The following is a 23,121-nucleotide window of genomic DNA, read 5'->3' on the forward strand; positions in this document are numbered from 1 at the left end:
AGATGGGGTCCATGACCTATGTGCTAGAGCAGGCAGATTTCGAAGGGTGGGACAGTTTGAGCAGCAAAGGCGTCTGGACTTTCACTGACCTTTTTTTCTATTTCTGGAATGATCTGAGCTCTCGGGTTTCCATCTGTGTCCAGTAAGGGCTTCCTGTCCTCCACAACCACCCCAAACGGCAACGCTATGCTGTCCAAGACAAACTGCCCGCTGAAGAGGAACTGGGAAAAGACTTCTGTCCCCAGTGAATAATATCCAGCCCCCTCTTACTTTCCCAGCAGAGCTTTCCCTCTCTTTTCCACTGCGCCAGCGTTTCCCACGCAGCGCGTTTCCACATGCGGATACTTCACACAGCAGGGAGCCAATTCTCACACCACCAAGCGCCAAACCCTCCAGAACACGTAAAACAAACCCGTTGCAGTTTGCATCCTGCACTTGTTGAAATGTAAAATGTGTCTAATACACTGTTTTTCCTCTGCTGCCTTCTCTCCGGCACAACGTTTCAAGACAAACAGGTTGAGCGTGGGTACAACGTGGAAGTGGTTTCAATGAGGTTTTATACAACCTAGTTCCCACCACAGCTCAGAGAGCATCCGAGTACCCTCTGCTACAGAGGTGTTTGCTGGTGGTGTGGGTGGCTTGGACAAAAGACGAGGATCTCAGTTGTGCTGACTGGGCTTCTGAGAAGTGGTTCACCACGTACACTACTCTGCAACAGCTTACTGTGCTTCCAGCAACAAAACACAGAATCAGAGCCATCAACTGTCACCGTTCCCGTGTCAATGGAGCTCTGAACGTGTCACCACAGGAAACTACAAAATTACCCTTTCAAAAAATGGACAGGGTTTGCAGTGTTATTTGGGGGGGGGAAAAAACCCAAAACAAAAACTAAACGAAGAGAAAAAAACCAAAAATACCACCACCACCACCACCAGAACAACAGAAAAAAACCAAACCAAACAAAAAACCCCCAACATTACAGCTGTTGGCTCTCACTCTGTTCACCTATTGCTGTACACAGGGCATTTACATCTAGAGGAAAACAAGGAACAGATGTTGGGTGATTGAAAAACTTGAGCCTTCCATTGTTTTATTGACTTGTCACCACAGAGAAATTTGCTTTAATTTGCTTTAATTTACTTTAAAAGTAAATTACTTGATCTTCATAAAACTGGTGGCAAGTCACAGTTCTTAATGAGGATGTTAAACAAGGATTCTGTTTAACAACCAGAGGCACCAATTCCAAATGCAATGCTTACTTGAACAGACACATCTATCTTCTCTTTTGAAACATGCTGGTTTATTTTCAAGATGTTCAACATACCCAGGGAAAGAAAAGAAGCCTTTGAGCCCTTGAAAGCCTGTGCAAAAGCTTTAGGCTCCCCTGCCCCTTCATGATACTTGATTGTACCAGACTGTACCATGTAAGTTCCTTTCTATTTTTTTTTTTTTAAAAAAAAAAAGAAGTAATTCAGATCTAAATAGAGAACTTTTGAACCATACTGGCTTCTTCAAGATAGTTTACAATGTGACTTGAGGAGAAGTGAAAGAAAAAAAAAAAAAAACCCAAAAAGAAAAAGAAAAAGAAAAAACACCATGCCAGCAGTCCAGGGACTTAAAATCAAAGACATTCATATTTTTGAAAATAAGCTACCAGCTTGCGCCAGTCCTGGATGAAAGCCTTGATGGTTTTGAGAGGCTGAATTCAGTTCCCCAGACCCAAACTCCAGTATGGTCAGTCCAAATAATGCAACACTTTGATGACTGCAAACGGACACACTATCACCTGCGTACCAGAAACTGAAAGGTCTTCCAGCCACCTCCAGCCTCCACAGGGAATCACTTTCTACCATGGCCATCAAGAATACACCCATGGAAACAAGAAGTCTGTGAGGTGGGAGGTCTTCAGAGATGGGAAATGAAGATATCTCCTTCACAAAGAGATAATACAGTGTTTTCAGAGGGTAGAGAAGAGACCGTCACCTTGATCACCTTCACATGTCCTCACTACAAAACGATAAATTTCTCTGGAGCTCCTAATTCAAATGTGTTGTTCCCAGAGTCTGGCTGCAACAGGCTTTAGTTGAAGTCTGGACTGAGTCATGTTCTGTTTCCAGTCTTTCTTTACACAACAAAATACATACAACTATGCAAGAAACTTCACCTGCACAGTTTTGGAAGCAATTTTCAACTTACAACTTACAGCTGTTCCTCAGCTTGGGAGTCAGACAAGTTTTCTACCAACTAAATTGGCCGTGCTCTCTGCCTCCGTCCCAAATTCTGTGCAAAAGACCTGGAGGAAGACAAAGCAACGATGGACCAAGAGGTACAAAGATACCTGAGGGCTCTCTGCTGCCGCTACAGCCGCTGGTGCTGCTCTGAGCCATGGTGATGGGCAAGAGCCTTGAGAGAGGGAAAGAGATCAGCACAGCTGGGAGAAGAGAACCCAAGACATGGGAACTCCCCTGGCACCAGCACAGCCTGCTATGGCCCTGCGCTGAGACCTTCTCACTGATGGCCGAACCAGACATGCATGTGCTTGGGCACGAGATCTCTTCTCACATCACACACTCCAACAGTTGGGTGTTTTCACAAGAATAACCTTTGCTGCATCATTCTGGCAGAACATACATGAACGAAGGTGCAATGCCCTTTCGAGCACATTCATGGAGAGAGGGAAGGAAAAAGAAAGAAACAACTGATCTCTCTCTCTGGCCCAAAGTGACCAAGCGGAGTGGAGCCTGGGCATCGGGTTGTGTCCACACGGCCAAGATCCATCCCAAACCCAGCGCTTGCTCAGGCACTGGTTCAGCACAGCAACGGCACTAACGCCGGAGTACCAATTTCCCCACGATTCAGAAAAAAAATGTCTCTAATTAGTCACAAGCACTTCTTCCTGCAGCTCCCTGGAAGTCTCTCATCCAGGCATAGACAAGCCCTCAGAAAACTCTGATAGCCTCAGAAAAGCTGAGCCCGAGGTGTTAATGGCTGTGAATATAATGCAGCTAATTTAATTGGGTTGTCCATCCTTGATATTTGAAAAGTCCCTTTTAAATGTTACAACTTTTTTTTAAACAACTGAGTTATTATTTTCTCCTGAACTCCATTTCCATTTTAATGCTGATGTTCAGTTTCTTTTGCAAATTGGGTGAAGGTAAAACTCTCCCAATAATATACCATCCTTTTGAACAACTTATTTCCTTTTGGTGCAGTTTCAAACAGATAGAGCTGTAATGGCCAAAATAAATTTTATCCCAGAAATGGAGAAAGCGAAAAGTTAAGCTTAACTTATAAACCTTTTTAAAGGGAGACAAAATCATGCCAGCCTTATCACCGTGACAGTCACAGTTGTTTAGATTTATTATGCAATGGTAATCAGGCTATACAATAAATTTGCTATAGTAATGCATTAATCACTTTGCAAAGAAAAATGAACTACTGAATGGAAGACAATACATTTTCCTCTCTCTTCTTCCCCGTGGTAAGAACTGGTCCCTAACTCTATTCTTTGGTGAAGGAAGCATATATTTTCACTTCTGCTGCTACATCTCTGATTTGAGCCAATGGCTCAGCAAGGTCACTCTCATTTTACTTCCTACAGAACCGAGCGCCACAACAATTACTCAATGAGATCTCCCCTTAGAGCTAGAAAAAACTTGGGCTAAAATGTCTGCTTGACTTGTCAGCTGCTTTTCCCAATTCTGCATACACTTTCATCGCGCACAGAAATGTTATACTTTTGGATGAGACAACTCTTTAATTTGATTGAGAGGGATGGATCACTGAGGGGATATAGAAGTCCAAAAAGGTTCTATAAGGAAGGGGATGCTATACAATGCAAAGCAGAGGTGGCATCTCCGATAAGCGAGAAAGATAGCATCACAGACATTTGTACCACAAAGGGACATTTCTACCTTCCCCTTGCAGAGGTGTATTATGAGCGTGAATACCCCAACCATCATTCTCCTTCAGGGATAAACTTCATCCATTATTAGTAAAATCTGTCACATCTCACCTCCAGAATTGGTACCTGGTCTATAGAGTGAGGTGGCTGTGTGTGCCACTGTGTCCCCGCTAGCACCTTTCAAGATAGGCTTTGGTTTAAGACTTCAAGCAGGAAACCAAAATCCTGCAAAACTCAAGACCACCTCCAGGAGATGCTCCCTGGTACTCTGCATGTCCAAGGAGAGAAGTCCCTGGAGAATATTTTCTTGCAAGTAAAAACTTTTGTTTTGCTCCAGGACATTTCCCCACCAGTCTCTCAGGCAAGACACTGGAAGATAATGAGTAAAGTAGAATTAGCAGGTTCTGTTGCCCCTCATTTTTTCCAGGGAGCAATGCAAGTCTCCATTGAAAGGGCACTAATGTCTTTTCCAACTTCTAAAAAAGCACCTCAGAGCGAACACCAAAGCCCAGGTCTGTGCAGATGGCTGAAAAGTCCTCCTTGGTCTACCTTCATCTGTGGCATTTTGGGGAAACATTCCTTCTGTCACAAAGGAAAGCTGGATCTACCAAACCTACACTGAAGCTGGAAGCTTTTGAAGCACTGGAGCCAACTGGATAGAGCAGCAGCAGAGGGAAAGGCAGCATGCAGGTGGCTGGAACTGCCCGGCTGCTACTGAAATTAATGAAACTTGTGTGGCAAAATCTGCATGTAGCACCTTGAAAGTACACCTTAAGGTGTTACCTGCAGCCACAGAAGTTGCATCCTATCTCTGGTTATTACTTTTATATAAAATTATACGGTGTTAAAACATGTTTCCTAAAGCCTGTCAATAACTCTGGCTGCAGGTTGCACCACAGTTGTTCCTGCAACCAGGGTAAATTTGTGAGAAGGCTGTAGTCAACACTGCCAAGTGAAGAAATGCTCCCTACCCTCCATCCCACAGAAGAAAAATTATCAGACTAAGAATTAAATTATTCCACTTTCAGACATTGTAAAGCCTCCGAGCAGCATCCTCACAGTCCTTTTCAACACAGGTAAATTGAATTCCAGCAAGCTGACTGTGTGGGACTCTTCAGACAAGATATTAAATAACAAAGTCATGACCAGAACCTATGAAGAAAGACTAAAGAACGTGGAGCTGTTTAGTCTAGAGAAAAGAAAGCTGCAGCAAGCCCTAACAGCAGCTTCAAACACGCCAAGGGTCAGTGCGAAGGGGAAGGAATGGACCATCCTTGGTGCCTGTGGTGACCGGGACATCAGGGCCCTGCGCCGCGGGCTAGGCAAGGAGAAACACTTTTGAGAAGGTGGGGTGGTGAAGGTCTGCTGGGGATGCTCCAGGGGGCTGTCATGCTCTCCGTGGGGGGCTTTAACAACAGGCTATGCAAATATCTGTCAGGGGTAATGTAAGTCTGTCTGACCCTGCCTCCTGGCACAGGGATGGATTACATCGCCTCCTGAGATTTCTTATAACCCTATTTCATTTATGACTTTACATGGCTGAGCCCCCGAGGGTAATTTTCCCCACTGCCCCAGCTTTTCCCTTATCTATTCAGTGCTGGCCCATCCGTTCTTCCCACCACCCAATTACTTGATGTGGGATGTGCTCACGTAAATGAAACGGCTGGTGTCTGCAGGGCAGCCGGGCTGTGCCATCAGCTTGTACCACGCAGATCCGCCACCTAATCCTTATGGAAATAAGTAAACGAATGGGAGTGTGGTTGGTGTAAGAATGTAAGAATTTGGGCCAAAGTGTGAGGATTGCTTTGAGATGAATTGTGCTAAAAATATGTAAATAATTCCAAAATTTCGGGTGGATTTGCCTGGCATCTTCAAGACTACATGGCTTTCTGCTGTTTGAGGAGAAGTCTGAGCAGGGCACGCTGCTCGGCTCCCCCGCACCCAGCCAGGGCTTTCTTGGTGGGGACCGGGTGGCCATGGGGCTGGGCAGCAGTGTAACTAGCCCGCACCCAGGTCCTTTCACTGCTCACCCCCTGAACTGTGTAGACATGTAAGGAAGCGATGCTGGCTGCATCCCTGTGACTGTTTGGGAAGACGGGGGACTGCCCCACAGAAGCTGCAGGGAAGGATCCTGTTGGGAGCAAAAAAACCTGTCCCCCTGCCACCAGCACCCATGAGCATCGCAGGAGGGATTGACCTGGGGCAGCTCTGAACACTAGCACTACTGAAGGAAAAGCCTTGCAAAAGCCAGTTCCTAAACCCACTCAAGCCTGCAAAGCCCCCCAAAACCAAGGATGTGGTGGGACACTGAGCTGGGATGTGCTGCCAAGGAGGAGCGAGCCTCCAGATGTGTGACACAACGCACCCTTGGACACACAGAGTTTGCTGGGAGGAGAAGCAGACGCTTTTTGGGATTAGTTCTCACTCACTTGTATTAAATTCAATTTTAAAATGCATAAAGGTTCAGCAAATGCAAAAAACCCCCACCAAACCTTAAAAAAACAAGAAAGGTAAAAATAAGTGGGGAAAAAAGTGAACCAACGCCTCTTCCACTTTAGCTTCCTCAGTTTAATTTCTTGCAAACTTTTTTCTGCCATGTGTGCCGTGGCAACGCATAATCTAAACTTTTTTGGTGGGTTCTCTCGCTGAACTAGAGCATTTATTTCACAAATTATATTAGCTTTCTTGATTGCAAACTGGGAAAACTAAAAGTATATAATAAATTGTAAGACATGCTTGAAGAATGGATGATATGTCAATAAATAATCCTTGCGCTTAATCTGAAAACCATGAGGTAGTTGGAGTGATGACTGATTTAGCACTACCCATTCAGTTTACCTGTAATAACACATTACTTAAACATTACATTAAATAGAATCTGGACTAAAACCTTCATTTGGAAATAACTGCAAAACTTGAGGGTGTTTTTCCTTTTTTTTTTTAAAGATTTAATTAAAAACACAAGATGAAATAAATATTTTAGGCAACCAGCAACAAAATGGGAAAATACCATGTGTTTGGAGTTTTAGTGCCCTCTGAGTGCTGGAATTTATTTGCAGCAAGCAGAAAATAGACAGCAAGCATAAAAATTCAGTAGATTCCCGCTAGTAAAATTATTTATCAAGCTAACAAGGGAGGAACCCTTCTAGTAGCAACAAGCCAGCAAGGAAAAGACGTGCCTTTATATTTTACCTTTGGGTTAGCACACCAGTAAAAATGCCAACTGACAAGCACTTCACATAAACATTTCTTTCTAAATGAGCTGCCTTGTTAGAAAAAAAATCTAAGCAAAGGAGCACTACAGTCGACAGACAGAAAAACCCAGGATGAATACTACATTGCTCCATATTACAGGAAAATATAAATAAAGACATAAAAATAATGTTGATGCATAAATGACTTAAATAAATTAACACTTCATTTTGCATTTAAAGTAACTACTTGAGCTGTAAATCTATCTTAGCTTCAATTCTACCAACAAAGAATACATGCCAGTTATCTATTATTTAGGTCTTTCTTACCTCCGGAATTAAACATATACACAAACACTCAAAAAAAATAAATCTGTATCTGTGTGTATATATGCATTCACCCTGCTGTTGTTAGCTGTGCTACTCAAGCCCCATTGCAATATTTATCGTATATTTCTTTCACAACTGAAACCCTGAAGTCGGTTTTACAGTTTAGTTTAACGATACCAAACTTTGATTATAAATTATACGTGGCTTTATTGCAGCCTGAAGAGGCAAAAAATTCGGAGACACTTGATTGCCTGATCCCAATTAAATTTTAAAGAAATAGTAAAGCGACACACATTGGCTGAATAGCTGAGCTCTAAGGAGCACTGCAAATTACTCCTGTCGGCTGTGCAGCGGGGCTATACCCTCCGAGGACTTCTTTGCTAGAATGAACATTTGACAATTGTCAGCAAGCTTTAAAATAAACCCAAACTAAACAAAAGAAAACAAAACAAAACAAAAAATCCCAAGGATCTTTCTCAAGCATTATTATTTTCATTGCAGAAAAAAATAGCTCGTGGGAGGGTAGGGGGCAAAGTCAGACTCAACATTTCAGCTGATTCTGTAACTCAGGAAGTAAAACCTTCCACAGTTGTTGACAAAGAGGGGGAAAAAAAGGCAAGTTTTGCACTAAACTGTGTGGTCAGAGGGATGCACAGGTTGGAGCAGCATTTCTGACTGACATCAGATGAATTTGTGGCCACAACTATAAGGCAGACTGTATTACTCACTCAGAACTCCAAAGGCAGGCAAGGAAGATAGGGAAAGGTAAGGAAAAAAACCCAAACAATTTAAAAAAAAAAAAAAAAGGAAAAGAAAAGTCTTTTCTGAGCTTTTGCTCCCCTCAAAGACTGGCATTCATCTCGCCTCTGCAGCAGCTCACAATGCAGGGAGAGAATGCAGCATCTCCCACTCCCTGCGCCAGCACCCCAGGCTGCTGCCCCAGCCAACCCCGTGCGTTTCTGGGGCTGGGGGAGAAAGTCTCCAGCTCTGACATCCCCCCCCCCCCAAGGGCCTGATCCTGCATTCTTCTCACACCCAAAGAGACCTGCAAAAACAATAGGATTTTTGGGAGTGCGGGAAATGCCGAAGTCAGCTGGCATTTGTTAGCTGCTGATGGATTACATTAATATGAATATTTGTCTGTAGGGGACAAACACTTTTGAGAAGGGAGCGCAACATTATGGGCAAAACATCAGCAATAATAACAAAAAAGTGTAGAGAGAAACATCATTGATGTAAACCATGAAATAAATAATATATGTCAACTTTTATGTTTCTTGCCTTTGATCTGGGTACAGCTGACATTAAGTCCAGGAATTGATACCTTTTTAGCTGAGAAGACACAAGATGTCAAGTTATATTTTTTAGCGCAAGGCCAACACATGAAAACAAAGCTAAAGGAGTTGAAGTGAGCATAACAGAAAACACAGATTATCTCTTGTCATGGGAAAGAAAACGATAGGCATTTGCATGGAAGCTGAGTGGTTAATATAATGCTATCTTCGCTTTGCCATTCTCTCCTTATTAGAACATAATTTGGGTCCAAGCGATATGGAAAGAGATTGTTACTGAGCACAGCGAGGGAGTGCTGCGGGTAAAGCCAAAGCAAAATGAGGTCTACAAGATGTACGTACGTATGTATGCCTCGCTCCCTGCCTGCCTCTCATTTTAGCTCGTGTTGTAAAGCTGTGTGAAAGTGGAAGCTGTTTGGAAGCGCACATAAAAGCATCCATTAAAAGGCATTACATTAAAACCCCATCGGTTCCTGCCCAAGTGATACAGGGGCAAGCTAGAACATCGCCACAGAGCCCAGGGAAGCTGCTCCTGCCTTGGATGGGACCGAGCAAACCCGGCTTTTGTCTTACCTTTTCACTTGCTTTCTACTAGCGCCAGCCCTCTGACAAAGCTCTAAGCCACTCCATCACCACCCCACACTCCCCAGCATTTACACCAGGTAACCAGCAGCAGAATTTAGCCCTCGGTGTCTATGCTGGAGCTGAAACTAGGTAAGTGGGTTGCTCCCATCCACACTTACAGCTGTTCCTGGCTAAAGCCACAGCCAGAAAATCGCAGGCACGGTAGAGAAATGCCCCACGATTTCCCCCCCCCCCCCCCTGCTTCAAGAGGCGCACCTCTCCCCAGGGAGGCAGCCCTTCCTCTGGGAGACTGTGGATGGGCTGTGGTGCACCCCTCGCCTTTACAGCCTGGCCTCATTAATCACTTACACGCCTTCACACCCTCTTTCCTTAATTTAGCCTGGGCCTTAATCTTGGCAATTTTGGCGGGCTGGGCTGCAGGCAGAAGGGCTGGGGAGCCCGGCTCGGGGACGTCAATAACCCAGCACAATGCCTCTGCGCAACACGAAGCCAGCTACTTAATTACCTATCACTGCTAACAAAAGCCCTCTTTATTTTGATTAACTTTGAGGGAACAAGGTTCCCCACCATCAGAGTATGTTTAAATAATTACACAGTGCAGACTAACACGCCTGGAAACACAAAAAGAGGGGGAGAGAAGAAAGGGAAGACATAAGCTCAGCTTTACTTCCCAATTTAAACTAGGAATGACCTCGGGGTCAATTTTTCAGAGTATCTCAGATCAATTCAATTCTCACCTCCACTGCCTACCTGCTAGCAAATGAACTTACTGTGCCTTCCAATAGACAGAAATGACTAAAAGGAAATCGCATTTAGCTGCATCTGAATAACCATGGTTATTAGATGATGCATGCAGAGGAAAAATTACCATTTCCCTTCTCCTCCTTGTGATTGTCATTCTCACCTCACTGGTGATTAAGATGTAGGATGCTCTCTCAGATTGTTAATTAGGTGTTAATATCTGCAAGGGGCCACAGCAAGCTCCTACACCTGAGGTCATTTCTCAGAAGTCAGGCTGTCTCCGGTGACAATACCTGTAATTCCCATAGCTAGTTTGATTCCCACTCAACAGCTGGAGCTAGTGTTTCTTTCATGTCTGGTTTCATTTCCTATCTGAAATTATATGAGTGCTAATATCTTTATTATCTTTTCCGTAGAAGTGCAATGCTGGAGCATGGCACAGCGTGCTGTTCAGTAGACTTGCCTTTTTTTTTTTTTTTTTTTTTTTCCCTTTCCCACAGCATTTTCAAAACATTTCAAGCAAATATCTTTACGGTTAGCAAATTTACAGCTGAGGACTCCATTACAGATCGGGAGGGGCAGAAGGCAGGAGGGAAACAATAATAATTTGGGGATGGAAGAAAAGAAAAGCTGCACAACTGCTGAATGATAATGGCTCGAACCTTGGGAAATAAAGGTAATGGCAGGAAGGGGAGGAATTACGAGGACAGTGTGACCTCTACATGTCTTGCAGGTGCACAAGAGTTATTCCAGATATGTGTGTGTTCATATAGGTATTAAGGATACATTAAGAGAGAGAGGGGGCACATAAACGAGCTGTGATTTTGCTTACTTTTTGACTCGTTCAAAATCAGGGTAAAGCTAAACTATGTGTAATTCAGAAAATTACCAGCTCCTAAAGCACCTGATCTTTGTACTGGTGGCCTGGCGCACTCGGGAGACTAAATTCTTATCCCGGCAGAAATGGTGCATGGAACTTGGGCAATACCAATGATTTCTCATCCTAGGGTACGAAACAAGGTAAATGACAAGTACTTCAATACACCACCTTTCTTTAAAGGGCTTCAAGGAACATTACAGCTTTTTTTAAACTCCCACAAAAGCCTAGAAGGTAAGAATTAATTACCTAGGTTTATAACTGTGTAAACTGAGATATAAAGAGATCAACGGTAACAGACCTTTAGAAGAAACCTCAGATAACAAGTTTAAAGTGCTTCAGTATTTTGCTGAATCTAGAATCAAATAACTGGGTCAAAGTCTCACAAGTGAGTCAGACTGTAACTCCCAACTCCCGGTTTCTTCACTCTCTAAACATCGGGACTATATGTGGAAGCCTGAGAAGTAATTTTATATGTGGGATGTTAAATCAGTACTTTTCCTGTCTCATCAATCTCCTGTATTTTGGTACAGTGTGAATCATTTGGTAAGTGGCACAAATTAGAAAACCCAGAAGAGATGTTAAAAATATTTCTTTTTTTTTTTTTTTTTTAGCACTTAACTTGTAATCCTCTATTAGAACTAAACAACAGCAAAAAGCCACATCACTGGAAAATATTTTAAAGCTTATTCTAAACACATGGAAAACCATTAAATTGACTTTGCTGGGAATTTTGGGGGGAGTTAAAGCTGTCACGTACGGCATATACTTTCTCATTGCTCGTAAAGACCCAAGATGTTTTCATACTTCAGATTTATAGGAATGAGCTAGAAAGGAGTTTGAGACATAGTGAAGCTGTGCTTTTTTTAAATACTTGAGAACATTTTTTTACCTATGTAAAATGACCTGTCAATTGTACGGAATACGTTTGGTGAGAGGAAAGGAAGGGAGAGAGGTTACTATCAATTTTTTTAATCAAGAATAACATATTGTATCCCATTTGAAATAAAAGATTCTCATTTAGACTTAATATAGCACATCTGCTTGAAAAATACATACAAGGCTCCCATTGACTGCAGTGGGAAACTTGCCAATAATATTTCACGGAAGTTATCTTGATATCAGCTTTGCAAAATAAAGACATTTTGCAGGGAGTGCTCGTGCAACAAGGGAAAGTTAAAAGTAAGTCACTCACATGCAAAGAAATTTGGTTTTTCTTAGCTTTAATTCTCCATTCTATCAGATGTATGGTCTAGGAATAAAACTCAGACGATAAGGTCTAGTTTACAGTGAAGTCAGGCAGCTCGACATGGCAGGCCATTGCCATGAAAAGAAAAATGATGTCACGACCAACAGTCTGACTTGATTGCACATCAAAAATACACACCAACAGTACGAGGATGCAAAAGGTCTTGCACAAAACACAAATCTCTTTTAAAAATGCATGTGTGAATGCAGGAATAGCAGTGAAAAGTAAGTAAATGTATAGTTTAAGAGTGCCATGATTTCCCCTGTGTGAAAGGTCTTAGAGGTAAACTGGAAAAGGAACAGAAAATAGATTTCTGTTCTTTACTGCTCCTTATTCTCCCCTTAGTTTTAGGGCTCATCCATATGGGGAAATAAGGTAGTAAACTATATTCCCGAGTAGGAACATCCATCCAGGGAATTCACAGCACAACTACCGCGGTATGTGTTCGGATCTCACTTTTTATTACTATGACCTCCCCTGTAGGCATTCCCATTGTGGTGGCAGTGTGGGCCCCAGGAATTCAACCGGGATTCTACCAAAGCCTGCAGCGGGGCCAGGAGCCCACCCGGGACCTTTCCCCTCACCTGAGATGCAGGTCGGCTGCACTTAGACCCCAGGGTCCACCCTTGCCACATGCTGCCCTTGGGGCTCTGCCAAAGTCCTTCACGGCCTCTTTGGCGACTGAAACATTGTTATACGCAGGGCTAAAACCCACCAGATCTTTTTCTCACACTTCATTTTTAAGAGAAAGCCTGGCTACATTTCCGTATGTCAGAAGCAAATTCTACTTTCCAACATCATCATGCTGGTCAGGAAATAATTAGAGGGATATTTTGTTTCTGTTGGTTCTGGGATGCTGGAGGATGGAAGAGCTCTTCTCCACCAAACAAAATACATCGCAGCAGGGTGACGTGTGCCTGGGGCTATGCACCTATTGTGAGGGACACTCACTGGAGCTGCTAGGAGGTGGAATAGCCCGAGACATGGCCCTCGGTAAATAAAAGCTGCCTTGTAAAACACCACGATGTACCCTTGGTGGTATTTTATGGGACAGCAACTAACATTGTTACTGGTGTAAGAGCTCATATCATAAACAGAAATCTAGTCCTGCAGCGCTTACTCTGAACAGCCTCAGCAATCCCCCCCCAGGCTCCAGGGCTTGGAGAGACACCACCGGCTGACCCCCCAAACCCCGCTGCCGTCTGACCCCGGAGGGACACAATGGTGAGAACCTCTTAACCAGCAACCACCAAATATTCCAGTCACACTCATAAAATGAATTGCCTTGAAATGCTAAAAGTATGCCAGAAATAACATAATTCCTTCAAAGGAGTCAAGTTAGTAAGTTAGACCGCAGAGACTACTGTCCACTACTATAAATGTACAGTCTTAAATTCCCCCAACCAAACCACCTCCATGAATATCAAGTAAGTGCACCTCCAGACAGCGTGGAGGATTGGAGTTTTCATATCTCAGCTTATTATTCCTAATATCACAGAGACACTTCCCTGAATTGTCCTTCTCCTTCCCAAATTCCCCATCTGACCAGATGTCTTTCTCTCTCTTGCTTTCACCTGTCAATCATGTTCACAGCTGAAATTTGATTTCTCTCCCAACAGTAACCTTAGATGAAATATTACCATAGGGGTCAGAACTGTCTGAACCTTGCCATAAAAGTTTGTTAACTCTTCCGAGACCCAAGAGCTATTTGCTTAAGAGTAACAGATTTTGCTGCTGGTTTTTCTTCCCTAATATGTGAAAGTGCAACCACAAAATATTGGAAGGATGGCACAAGGAATCGTCCCGGAGAGTGGTGGGCTAAGCAAGTCCTGAGATCACAGGTGTCCACCAGGGAAAAAGCTTTTGCTTTTCTGTTATATGGATAACAAGAATGTATATCACTTATATAAATCTAATAGTCACATATATAAATTACAGGAACCACGAAAGCTTTCCTATGGGATTATTGAAACACTAGGAACAAGGTGATGGAACACGTGCTGCACCTTTGCGATGGAAATATGTACGTAATGTATTTACTTCAGCTGAATCATGCCTTGGCTCTGTTCTTGCAAAAAACATATTGCACTTTAAGCTCTCACAAAAAAAACAACCCACAACCAACCAACCAAGTGGTCTGGTGTCCCTCCCATTTACAGTGGTGAAACACAGAAAAAGAAAAAAAAAAAATGCATTGCAGGCAAAGCCCTACCCAGGGTTCTCCTCAGGGAAGTGAGAGGATCGTCAGGCTCAAAATGAACCTCTTCTGGGGCTCCTTGGGAGACCTATTCCCACAGCCTATACGCCAACAAAAACTCCTCACAGTGCTATTTAACGCAGAGTCTAGAGAACCAACTACATCTTCCCCACCCTCACTCCAATTTTAAATAATAAAAAAATAATGAAACAAGCTTAATTCCATGAGCTAATAAAATTCAGCTGTTTTCTAATAGCATGTAACTGTTGATCAAAGTGTGGTACTGTACAGCAGCCTGTGTTCTTAACCCAAAGAGGTTTCATAAAAAAATTGATACAGGAATCTGTCATCGCAACCTTGGTGCTCACTTAAGCCACTTAGTATTTTTTATAGTCAAGGCCAATAAAAATCAGATTCCATGGAAAAAATAAAGTGCCTGTTTGAGTCGAGCAGTGGGAGGGACTGAAAGTTTTAATTCCCACATTTTCATTAGCGGCATATTTTTTAATCAATGTTGACCTACTGAATGAACACAAATTTCCAGAGGAAAGCAGTGCTGTGAATTAAACTCTATTGTAATTTATAAGTGCAGAAGTCATCTAACACAGACTCATGATTTTCATCAAGATCTGAGGGAGATCTTCAGAAGACCCATCCTTAATCCCCATAGCTGATGTCTGAGTGCTAACATTTGAAGAAAAAGAAAGAAAACATTTGCATAGGATTATATATGAGTTGTGGGACACGGGAGAGTTGCCTGGCTGACAAAAGTACAAAGCCCCATCACTGCAAATGGTTCTTGTAGGCACCTGAAAGTCAGCCTCATCCCAAAGCCCAGGAAACTGCACCACAGACTGTCACCGGCTCCCGGGGGTTGGACCAAAAAGCACCGTTTTAGCAGCAGAAAACAAAGCAGTGAAATTACCACCCCTGCTGAACTATGTCAAATGGCTAATGAAAATGAAAACATACCTTTTTTTTTTTTTTTTTTTGACCTCAGGTAACAGGGATTTTCACATCACCGTTGTAGACGATTCTCTCGGGTACCTAATTTAGTAAATATATTAAAATAAACCATTATTAAAAGGAAGTTTTAACATTGTAAAACATGTCTGCCACTATAGTACAGAACAGGACCTTTTATATTCAAATACTAAATTAAATTTAGAAAGTCTCTTGTACTGTTTATTAACTGTGGATAAGTGATGAAGAAATTAACATAAAGTGAAACATTTCTAGCTTACATATTTAGTCTTTACTTCACATTAATAACAGGAGACTCTTACTCACAAATTCTCTTAAAAACACATATTTTTGCCTTACCAGTGAGCATCAGCTTCTAAGACCTGAAAGCATGTAACTTTCAGTATTTCTTTCTTAATGATTGTTATCAGTGGCACTAATGTAATTGGCAAAATAATAATCAATTTTTGTACACACTCCATTATTTTTCAGATAGTAGTTTAATAGCAAAAGCAGAGCTGTCACTTCTCCCTGCAGTTACTCACACTGTACAAATTCATCCTGTCAACACATATTTAAAATCTAATTTAAAAAAAATTCAACACAGAGTGAATCTTTGTACAATAAGTGAGATAAGTCAGTGAGTCAATCCGCATTTCTTAAATATGGATATTTTGTTGTGTCCCTTATAGCTAACTTTCTCTCCCTGAGCGTGCACACACAGGCATAGACATATATTTCCTATAAACCGCCTGCAGGAATGCTTCAGCTCCATCCATTTATTGTAACCGTACAGCATAATCAGAGCAAGGATAAACCACAAGTCTGATCGGTTTGAATAAAAAAACACAGGCAAGACAAACCATAGGCGCTTTTTCAGCATTTTGATTCCAGATCAGCTCTGCAGCTTTGAAAAAGCCCGCTGCATGTTTGGTGCCAGCTGAATGATCCCTCTCCCACATCCCACCCAAAGGTGGAACAGGCACGTGGAGATGGTCCCCACATGCTACTGAAAGCAACGTTTCCTCTTTTTTTTTTTTTTTTTTTACCTTTCTTTTGGTTTTGGTTTTTTGTTGGTTTTTTTTTTTTTTTTCCTTTTGAGAAAGGGGACAGTGCTTCCTTAAATGCAATACTTGGCACATGGCCCAGGATCTCTTAAAGCAAATGACTCCTGTAGACCTTTGGTGTCATTTCCCTCAAGATGACCTCTGCTTTCATGCCAATCGGTGAATCCATCCTGTTATTAATGCACGGGGCCGAGAGGAATGGGTACTCAAGCCTCACACCTGAAGAGCATCCAGAAAGCGATGTGGTCAGCCTGCTTTTAGCAGTCGCAGCCCCCGCTGCGGCCATCCCTGCTCTAAAACCACAACCATTCACCCACATCACAGGAAACCTGAAACAGGATGGCACCAACCCGCTGTCACCAGCAAGGCGCATTGATTCATTTAGCGGCTTTATTTAACTATCAGTTTATTAATAAGGAAAGAGTCAAAGAAAGTAAGACAGCATGAAGGCAGCCAGAGACACTAAGCAGATTTATTAATTTTAAAAGGCTGATCACTTTCCTTCATTTTATCTGACGGAGTTGGTGCAAGAGAGTTACACTTCAATAAGTTTTCTACTCTATACTGTGCTATTTTAAAAGGATTTCACAATAAAGGAAGCTGAAAGACTGTGCACAGTCTGGAGACCGTATCTGGTGTGACATGAATATAGTATTTTAACCAGATTCAATCTTACAGTATTCCCTCCTCTACAATGACTTTGCAGGAGGAAACCCTACGGAAAGGAAAATCTGTTCATCCCACACCACAAAACACTGAATCGCATCGCAGGCTCCAGCAGCTCTTCCTACATATTAAAATGCTTTCATCGGGGAATGTTAGAGAGTTGCGGGGGCGGGGGGGGGGGGGGGGGGGGGGGATGCTAGGTCTTGTTTGGTTCGCTTTTGGGCTTATTTTCATGGTCACTAATGTTTCATTGCAACAGCTCTACAGTGCTTGAGCAGGGGCTGTTTGCAGTGGAGAGCACCGCAGCTCTGGAAGCTGATACCAACAAATCAAACGGATTCCATCCCCATCCCCTTTAGCATCACAACAGCCTCCTGTCAAGGCCTTGCCACGAACTTTTGTTTCAAAATCGGAGAAGTTCAGGCTGCAGGAAAGTGAATCTGCCTGCTTTCTTACAGGAAAGGGCTTTAAGCTTAATCACACACATGTTCTGAGATACAGCCACATAGACTTGGGAAACTCAGCCCCAGAAAGTGCCGTAAATCCTGCCCGCCCCCCACCTTGCTCCCTGCAGAGATCTCAGGGCCTGATCCAAAATGTCATTTAAAAAGCTCCTTTTGACTGCAGTGGGGTTTAGATTAGTCTCTGTGTGAGCACAGGTGAAAAGAAAAAAGGGAGGAAGAAGGAAGGAAAGGGGGAAAAATTAAGAACAAGAAAAGAGAAAGGAAGAACAAGAAGAGGGGAAAAGATGAGAGAAGAGAGAAAAAAAAGAGAAAAGGGGAAAAGGAAAAGGGAAAAGAAAGAGGAAAAGGGAAAAGAAAGAGCAAAAAAGGGGAAAAAATAAGGAAAAGGACCATGAACAAAACACGAGGGAAGTGCTCGGTGAACATACCTAGGGGCCGGTCCGCCGGCTGAAGCCGCCTGGGGACACGCCGGAGCTAAGCTTGGGATGCGCGGACGGATCCTTTAGTTACGCCCGGAGTCCCCTTTTGTTCCGGGAATTGAGTTCGGACACAAACAAACAAGCAAACAAACAAACCGGGGCTGCTGCCCTCACCCTGCCCCGTCCCGCCCAGCCCCGCCCGCGGCCCTGCGCCCCCCCGCGCCCGGCTGGGCTGGGACCCCGGGGCAGCACCCAGCGGTCTGGCCGCACGGCCAGCCCCCGGCCCGGGGCTGGGGGTCGGGGCTGGGGGTCGAGGCCGGGGGGCCGGGGCTGGGGGTAGGGGCTGCGGGGCCGGGGCGGGCCTGAGCCCCCCGACGGGGCGGTGCGCGGTGCAGCCCCTCTGCGGGCCCGGCCGCCCCCGCTGCCCCCGCCCCGCAGCTGCGGCTCCGGCTCCGGCCGCGGCCGGGCAGGTGCCGGCGGGGAGCTCGTCAGGAGCGGGGGGTGTCCCAGCGCCCCGCAGCCACCCCTCCCCGGGCCGGGCTCGCCTCAGGCTGCTGGAGGCCGGGGTGACAACCCGTGCCGAACTGGCCCCGGCCGAGGCAGGTGCCGGGCTGCAGCGGGGCTGCAGCGCCTGTGTCCCCGCGGTGCTGGGCTCCCCGCTGCCCCCGCAGCCCCGGGGACAGGCCGCGGTGACACCGACAGGCACCGGGGGTGCCAGGGCTGGGGGGGCACAGGGCGCTGAGCCCCGCACCCCGGCCGGGGGCCCGGCCGTCCGGGCACTGGGCGCGGGGCTGTGGGCTCCACGAACTGACATTTGCGGGCAGCAGGCAGGGACACTCCATTCCCGACCCCCTCGGGAAACTCCAGGACACCGCTCGATTTGTTGTTTGCTGGGTATTTCTTTATATATACATATTATTTTTTTTTTTCCTGCCTGGTTCAGAAGCACCACTTCTAGCAAACTTCTGCTCTGGCTTCAATTCCCTCCGTGCAAGCCGTCTTCTAGAGATTTATAAATCTAAAGATTTATAAAAAATAAAATAAAGGCAATCATGTCACAAAGCGCACAGGGCTTCAAACCAAGCAAGGCGAAGGGCAGGGAAACCTCCATGCACACCTGGCTGCTGCCTCGCGAGGGGCACATAGGTGTAGAAACTCGATTTTGGGGGGCTGGGGAGGGGAGTAAGTGGGTACAGCAACAACGATAGAAACCGACCGTTTCAGAGAGCGATAAGATACAGGCAGCTTGCATGGAGGGCGCTGAGCCATTATCACGCTGTGCCAGGTCAGCCTGATACGGTGGCAGATAGCTGGGGCTGGGGCTGCCTGCTGCCCTTACAGCCGCGGCAGCCTCGCCGATCCCTGGCCGCCTGCTCTTCACTTGAAAAGTTAAGTCACATCCTGGGCTATTTTTGCCTCGTGTTGGCTTAGAGCTCACAAATCTGAATGCACTCAGCCCTCAGAGGGTGATAAATGTTGTTCTCGGTCCTCCCCCACAATTTCAGGCAGTCAAGAATTAGATGCGGCAGAGTGTACAGTATTGTAATCTATTGATTTGTATCTGCTGGGCCCGAGAAATTCATTAGAGGAGCCTTAAAAGTGTGAAGTGGCAGAGTGTGGAGCGCTCAGCTCCTTCCCGAAAAGACAAATTCTCTCAACAGCCGCTCGCTCACCTCTGCCACGTCCTGGGGTGTGCTACCTCCTGTTATTCATACCGAGACCTGCACTTCAAACAGCTATCGGAGGCATTTGACTACAGACAGCTCGAGAGTGTGTGTGTGTCTGTGTGTCTGTGTGTCTGTGTGTGTGTCTGTGTGTCTGTGTGTGTACACCAGCAGGATTGTTTTTTGTCCCGGCTGAGCAAACAAAATCTATCCCACTCTCCATAGCTACCCTTGGAATGCCCAAGCCTCATGGCAGCCGCTCACGACACAGCAATTCGGCAAGAGGGAGGGAAGAAAGTTTATTAAAAAAATCTTAATTCCTGACATTGAAGTATGTAGGATTTTTTTTTTTTTTCCTGCGTGAAATTTTAAATTCAGCCATCTGAACAGGTGTCAGAAACAGTGGGTCCATTTAGCTCCTCTGATGATCGGAGTAATAAATATAGAGGATTTCCTTTCAATGCAGCCCATGCTGAAATGACACCAATGTAGTTCTGGCATCTGAGCAGATAATTCTGATATATGCATCATTTCCTCCCTAAATCCAGGAAGCAGCTACACTCTCTATCTGATATTAGTATATTATGTCAAATAGAAATTGGTATTAAAATTATGAATGATTCTAGATCAAGAACTTCCTACACACTACGCGGAGGGAGGGGGAGGAAACAGCTGCGCAAAAGCTTTCAGAAGAGAAAGGAAAATAAAGAGCTGGGAAAGTTCATTTTTTAAACTAAAAATTTGCTGCCATGTTTCGCGTGTGGGTAATTTTCAAGTGGCATTTTGATTCAGCGCAGGCATTTTTGTTTTAAAAGGGCGAAGACTTTCTAATAAATAGAAGCTCTCACCGCTCCATCTGCAAATGGGCGCTCCTCGCACAACGCCTGCCCAGTGGTGCTGAGAAATTGTTCAAGAAATACAAATACACCAGTATGACCAGGATATTTCCCTTCCTTCTCCCCCCCACCCTTTTTTTTTTTTTTTTTTTTAGGATGCAGGCTGGGATGACATTTCTTGAGCAGGGAAAACGCGGCAGCATAAACACAAAAATACTCTTGGACTCTGCTCAGCAGAAGTCCGGAGGTCGGGCAGAGGGTTACGTTTCATTTTAGGGGGGGGGGAATAAAAAAGGCTGAAGGGTAAGGTGGGACAGGGAGAGAGGAGGGGGCTGAGCCACAGCGCACACCATTTCCCAGCCAGCAAAGGGCTGGCTCTCCGTGCACGTATCTCCCAGTGTCAGTCACATGAAAGTTCTTTGTAATGTAGTTAATAAATGGGAAAGCACCGTAGGACCACGGGAGCACTGGGATGTTGTTAGTGATGGGGAGATGAAGACCACGCAGGCCTTTTGACACACGATTGCCCAGCTCAGGGAGCGTTCCCCCTGCTTTAGTCAGAGAGGTACCTGTGGGAGAACAGCGGGATCCTGCTCCCTTTTGAAATCCCCGGGGATTGTACCTCCGAGCTTTATGGGAGCAGGATTGAGGCCAGAGTCAAGCGAGGGGTGATTAATGAATGTAGGTTATTCAGAGCAGAGCGGTTCCAATTAGTCCCCAGCAAGCAGTCCTGCGGCAAAGGTGGGCGCTCCCCTGCAATGATTCATGCAGAGAACCCCAATACTTGCTTTGCTTTTGTGAACATTAAGGCGTGCATCTATTATTTTTCCCCTTCAATTGGGTAGTTGGCATGTTTGGGGCTGAAATTCAAGTGCAGCCTAAGGAAGGCTGCATTTTTTATTTTTTTTTTATTATTTGCAAAGCAAGATTGCAATGTGTCATAACGATGCCAAAGTGGGCAAACCTTTTTTCCCTGTAAGGTTGGGTGTGTAATGGGAATTTTCCCTTTTGCACTCAGTCTATTTCTAGGAAGGATTTCTCTTATCGCTGTTCAAACAGGGTGGTGTGTTTTGGGTTTTTTTTTTCCCTCTGAGAAAGAAGATACTTCAGGGAGGCAGCAGTGCTCCCCTTGCTCTGTGCTACTTGGTTGATTCACAATACTTTAGGAATCCTATGCCTGCTCCTAACTGTGCCTGCGAGGAAACCCGGAGCAGCAGAGGAGTGCGGGGATGAGGCTGGACCAAAACGGGTCCCACTCCAGGGGGCTTCGGGCTCTGCGCTTCCCCGGGGGCTGCAGTGCCTCTTTGGCGGGGGCTTTGCCGAGGGGAGCTCTGGTCCCTTGCCTTCCTTAGGGCAGGGCTCCTTCAGGAGCGCTCGGCAAGGGCAGCAGCGAAGTGACTCCCTGCAAAAAAACTTGGGCATCAGTAAAGGCTCAGCCAGGGAAGGGGAGGTCGGAGAAGAAATAAAAAGCAGCCCTGTCTTTATGAGAGGAGATAATTCTCTGTTCGGCCAATAGCGACCAGTTTACCCACAGATTACACATTAACCAGAAAATGGAACTCGAATTAACCAGAATCTGGAGCTTGAACCATTACTCAAACCCTGGTGCAACAGCAGGTCAGATGCCAAAGGGCAGGCTGGTGCCCTGGCGCTGGGGAGGGGCGAGGCACAGCACCAGCATCTGGGACCACAGCCACCAATGCCTGCTGTCACCCACGGCGGGGCTGGGTGCCCATCCCCTCTGCAGGGACTTCAGCAGGAGCAGGTTGACCTCCAGCAGCACCCCGTGCCCACTGACGCAGGCTTTCGTGGGCGCAGGTGCTGGGGTGGGGGCTCAGGGCCGCATCCTGACCTCGGCACACAGGGCAGGATGGGGTCCAAGCCACGGGCTGGACCAGCCAGGCAGAGGAACGGCAACAGGTCCTCTCCTTTCAGTGCCACCAGCGCCCAGGAGGGATGACCTTACAGCTGGGAAGAAGTTGTACCGACAGCAGGTGGCAGGGGGGAAATATGAAGGAGAAAAAAGTGCTGGGTTTATGAGCCTGGGTCTGAAGATAAAGCCCTCACCCTGCAGGGGCTGGAGCATCCTTCGGAGAGGCCTCCGCTTCTCAAATAAACCGGGCAGATAATCCCATTCAGAGAGTGGGAGAGGACTCTGCGAGGGGACACTGGAGGCTCTCGGGGAAGGTGGCTTTAAATGAACTGGGTCGAGGGCTTGAGGAGCCTTTCGAAGTCGAGATGCCCTTTGACATGGAGAACTGCAGTGAAGAGGGGCTCGGAGACCTGAACACTTCTAGCACATTAACCTTTGGGATTGATTGTTTAGAACAAGTAACTCTCAAAAGTTGGAGGAAGTCCTTTGGATTTTATTCCCCCCCCCCACCCCCCCCCCCCAGCTCCTCAGTTCTCTCTGGGCTTTCTAAGGCCTGTAGCAAAAAAAAAAAAAGGGCAAAAAAAAAGAAAACCACAGGGCAAATGAAAAAGAAGGTAGGGGGGAGGGGGGGGGAAGCAAGAAAAGAAAAAAAGGAGGCAGTATGGACTCAAATGGCAAGAAATCTTTCGATCTAGCGTTAAGTGGTTCTGTGACAAGCCAAGCCTGATGCGGTGTCATCTCTTACTAGAGACAGGCATGCTTAGCTGGGATCAGATGATAAGAGGATGTGAAGTCTTCCCTTT

At 45.3% G+C, this 23,121-nt stretch overlaps 1 protein-coding gene across 2 annotated transcripts in view; it reads right to left on the bottom strand.

Annotated features, from left to right (window-relative positions):
* Positions 1-23,121, bottom strand: part of MAF (MAF bZIP transcription factor) — a 191,587-nt gene that overhangs the window by 164,062 nt on the left and 4,404 nt on the right. For both annotated transcript variants that reach the window (XM_055726867.1, XM_055726866.1), the window contains exon 2: positions 15,339-15,413. In XM_055726867.1, the coding sequence (XP_055582842.1) occupies positions 15,380-15,413 (34 nt within the window). In that variant the 3' untranslated portion in view covers positions 15,339-15,379. The remainder of the gene's footprint in view (positions 1-15,338; positions 15,414-23,121) is intronic.

The sequence above is a fragment of the Falco cherrug genome, chromosome 14, assembly GCF_023634085.1.
Source record: "Falco cherrug isolate bFalChe1 chromosome 14, bFalChe1.pri, whole genome shotgun sequence".
In the NCBI taxonomy this organism is placed as follows: domain Eukaryota; kingdom Metazoa; phylum Chordata; class Aves; order Falconiformes; family Falconidae; genus Falco; species Falco cherrug.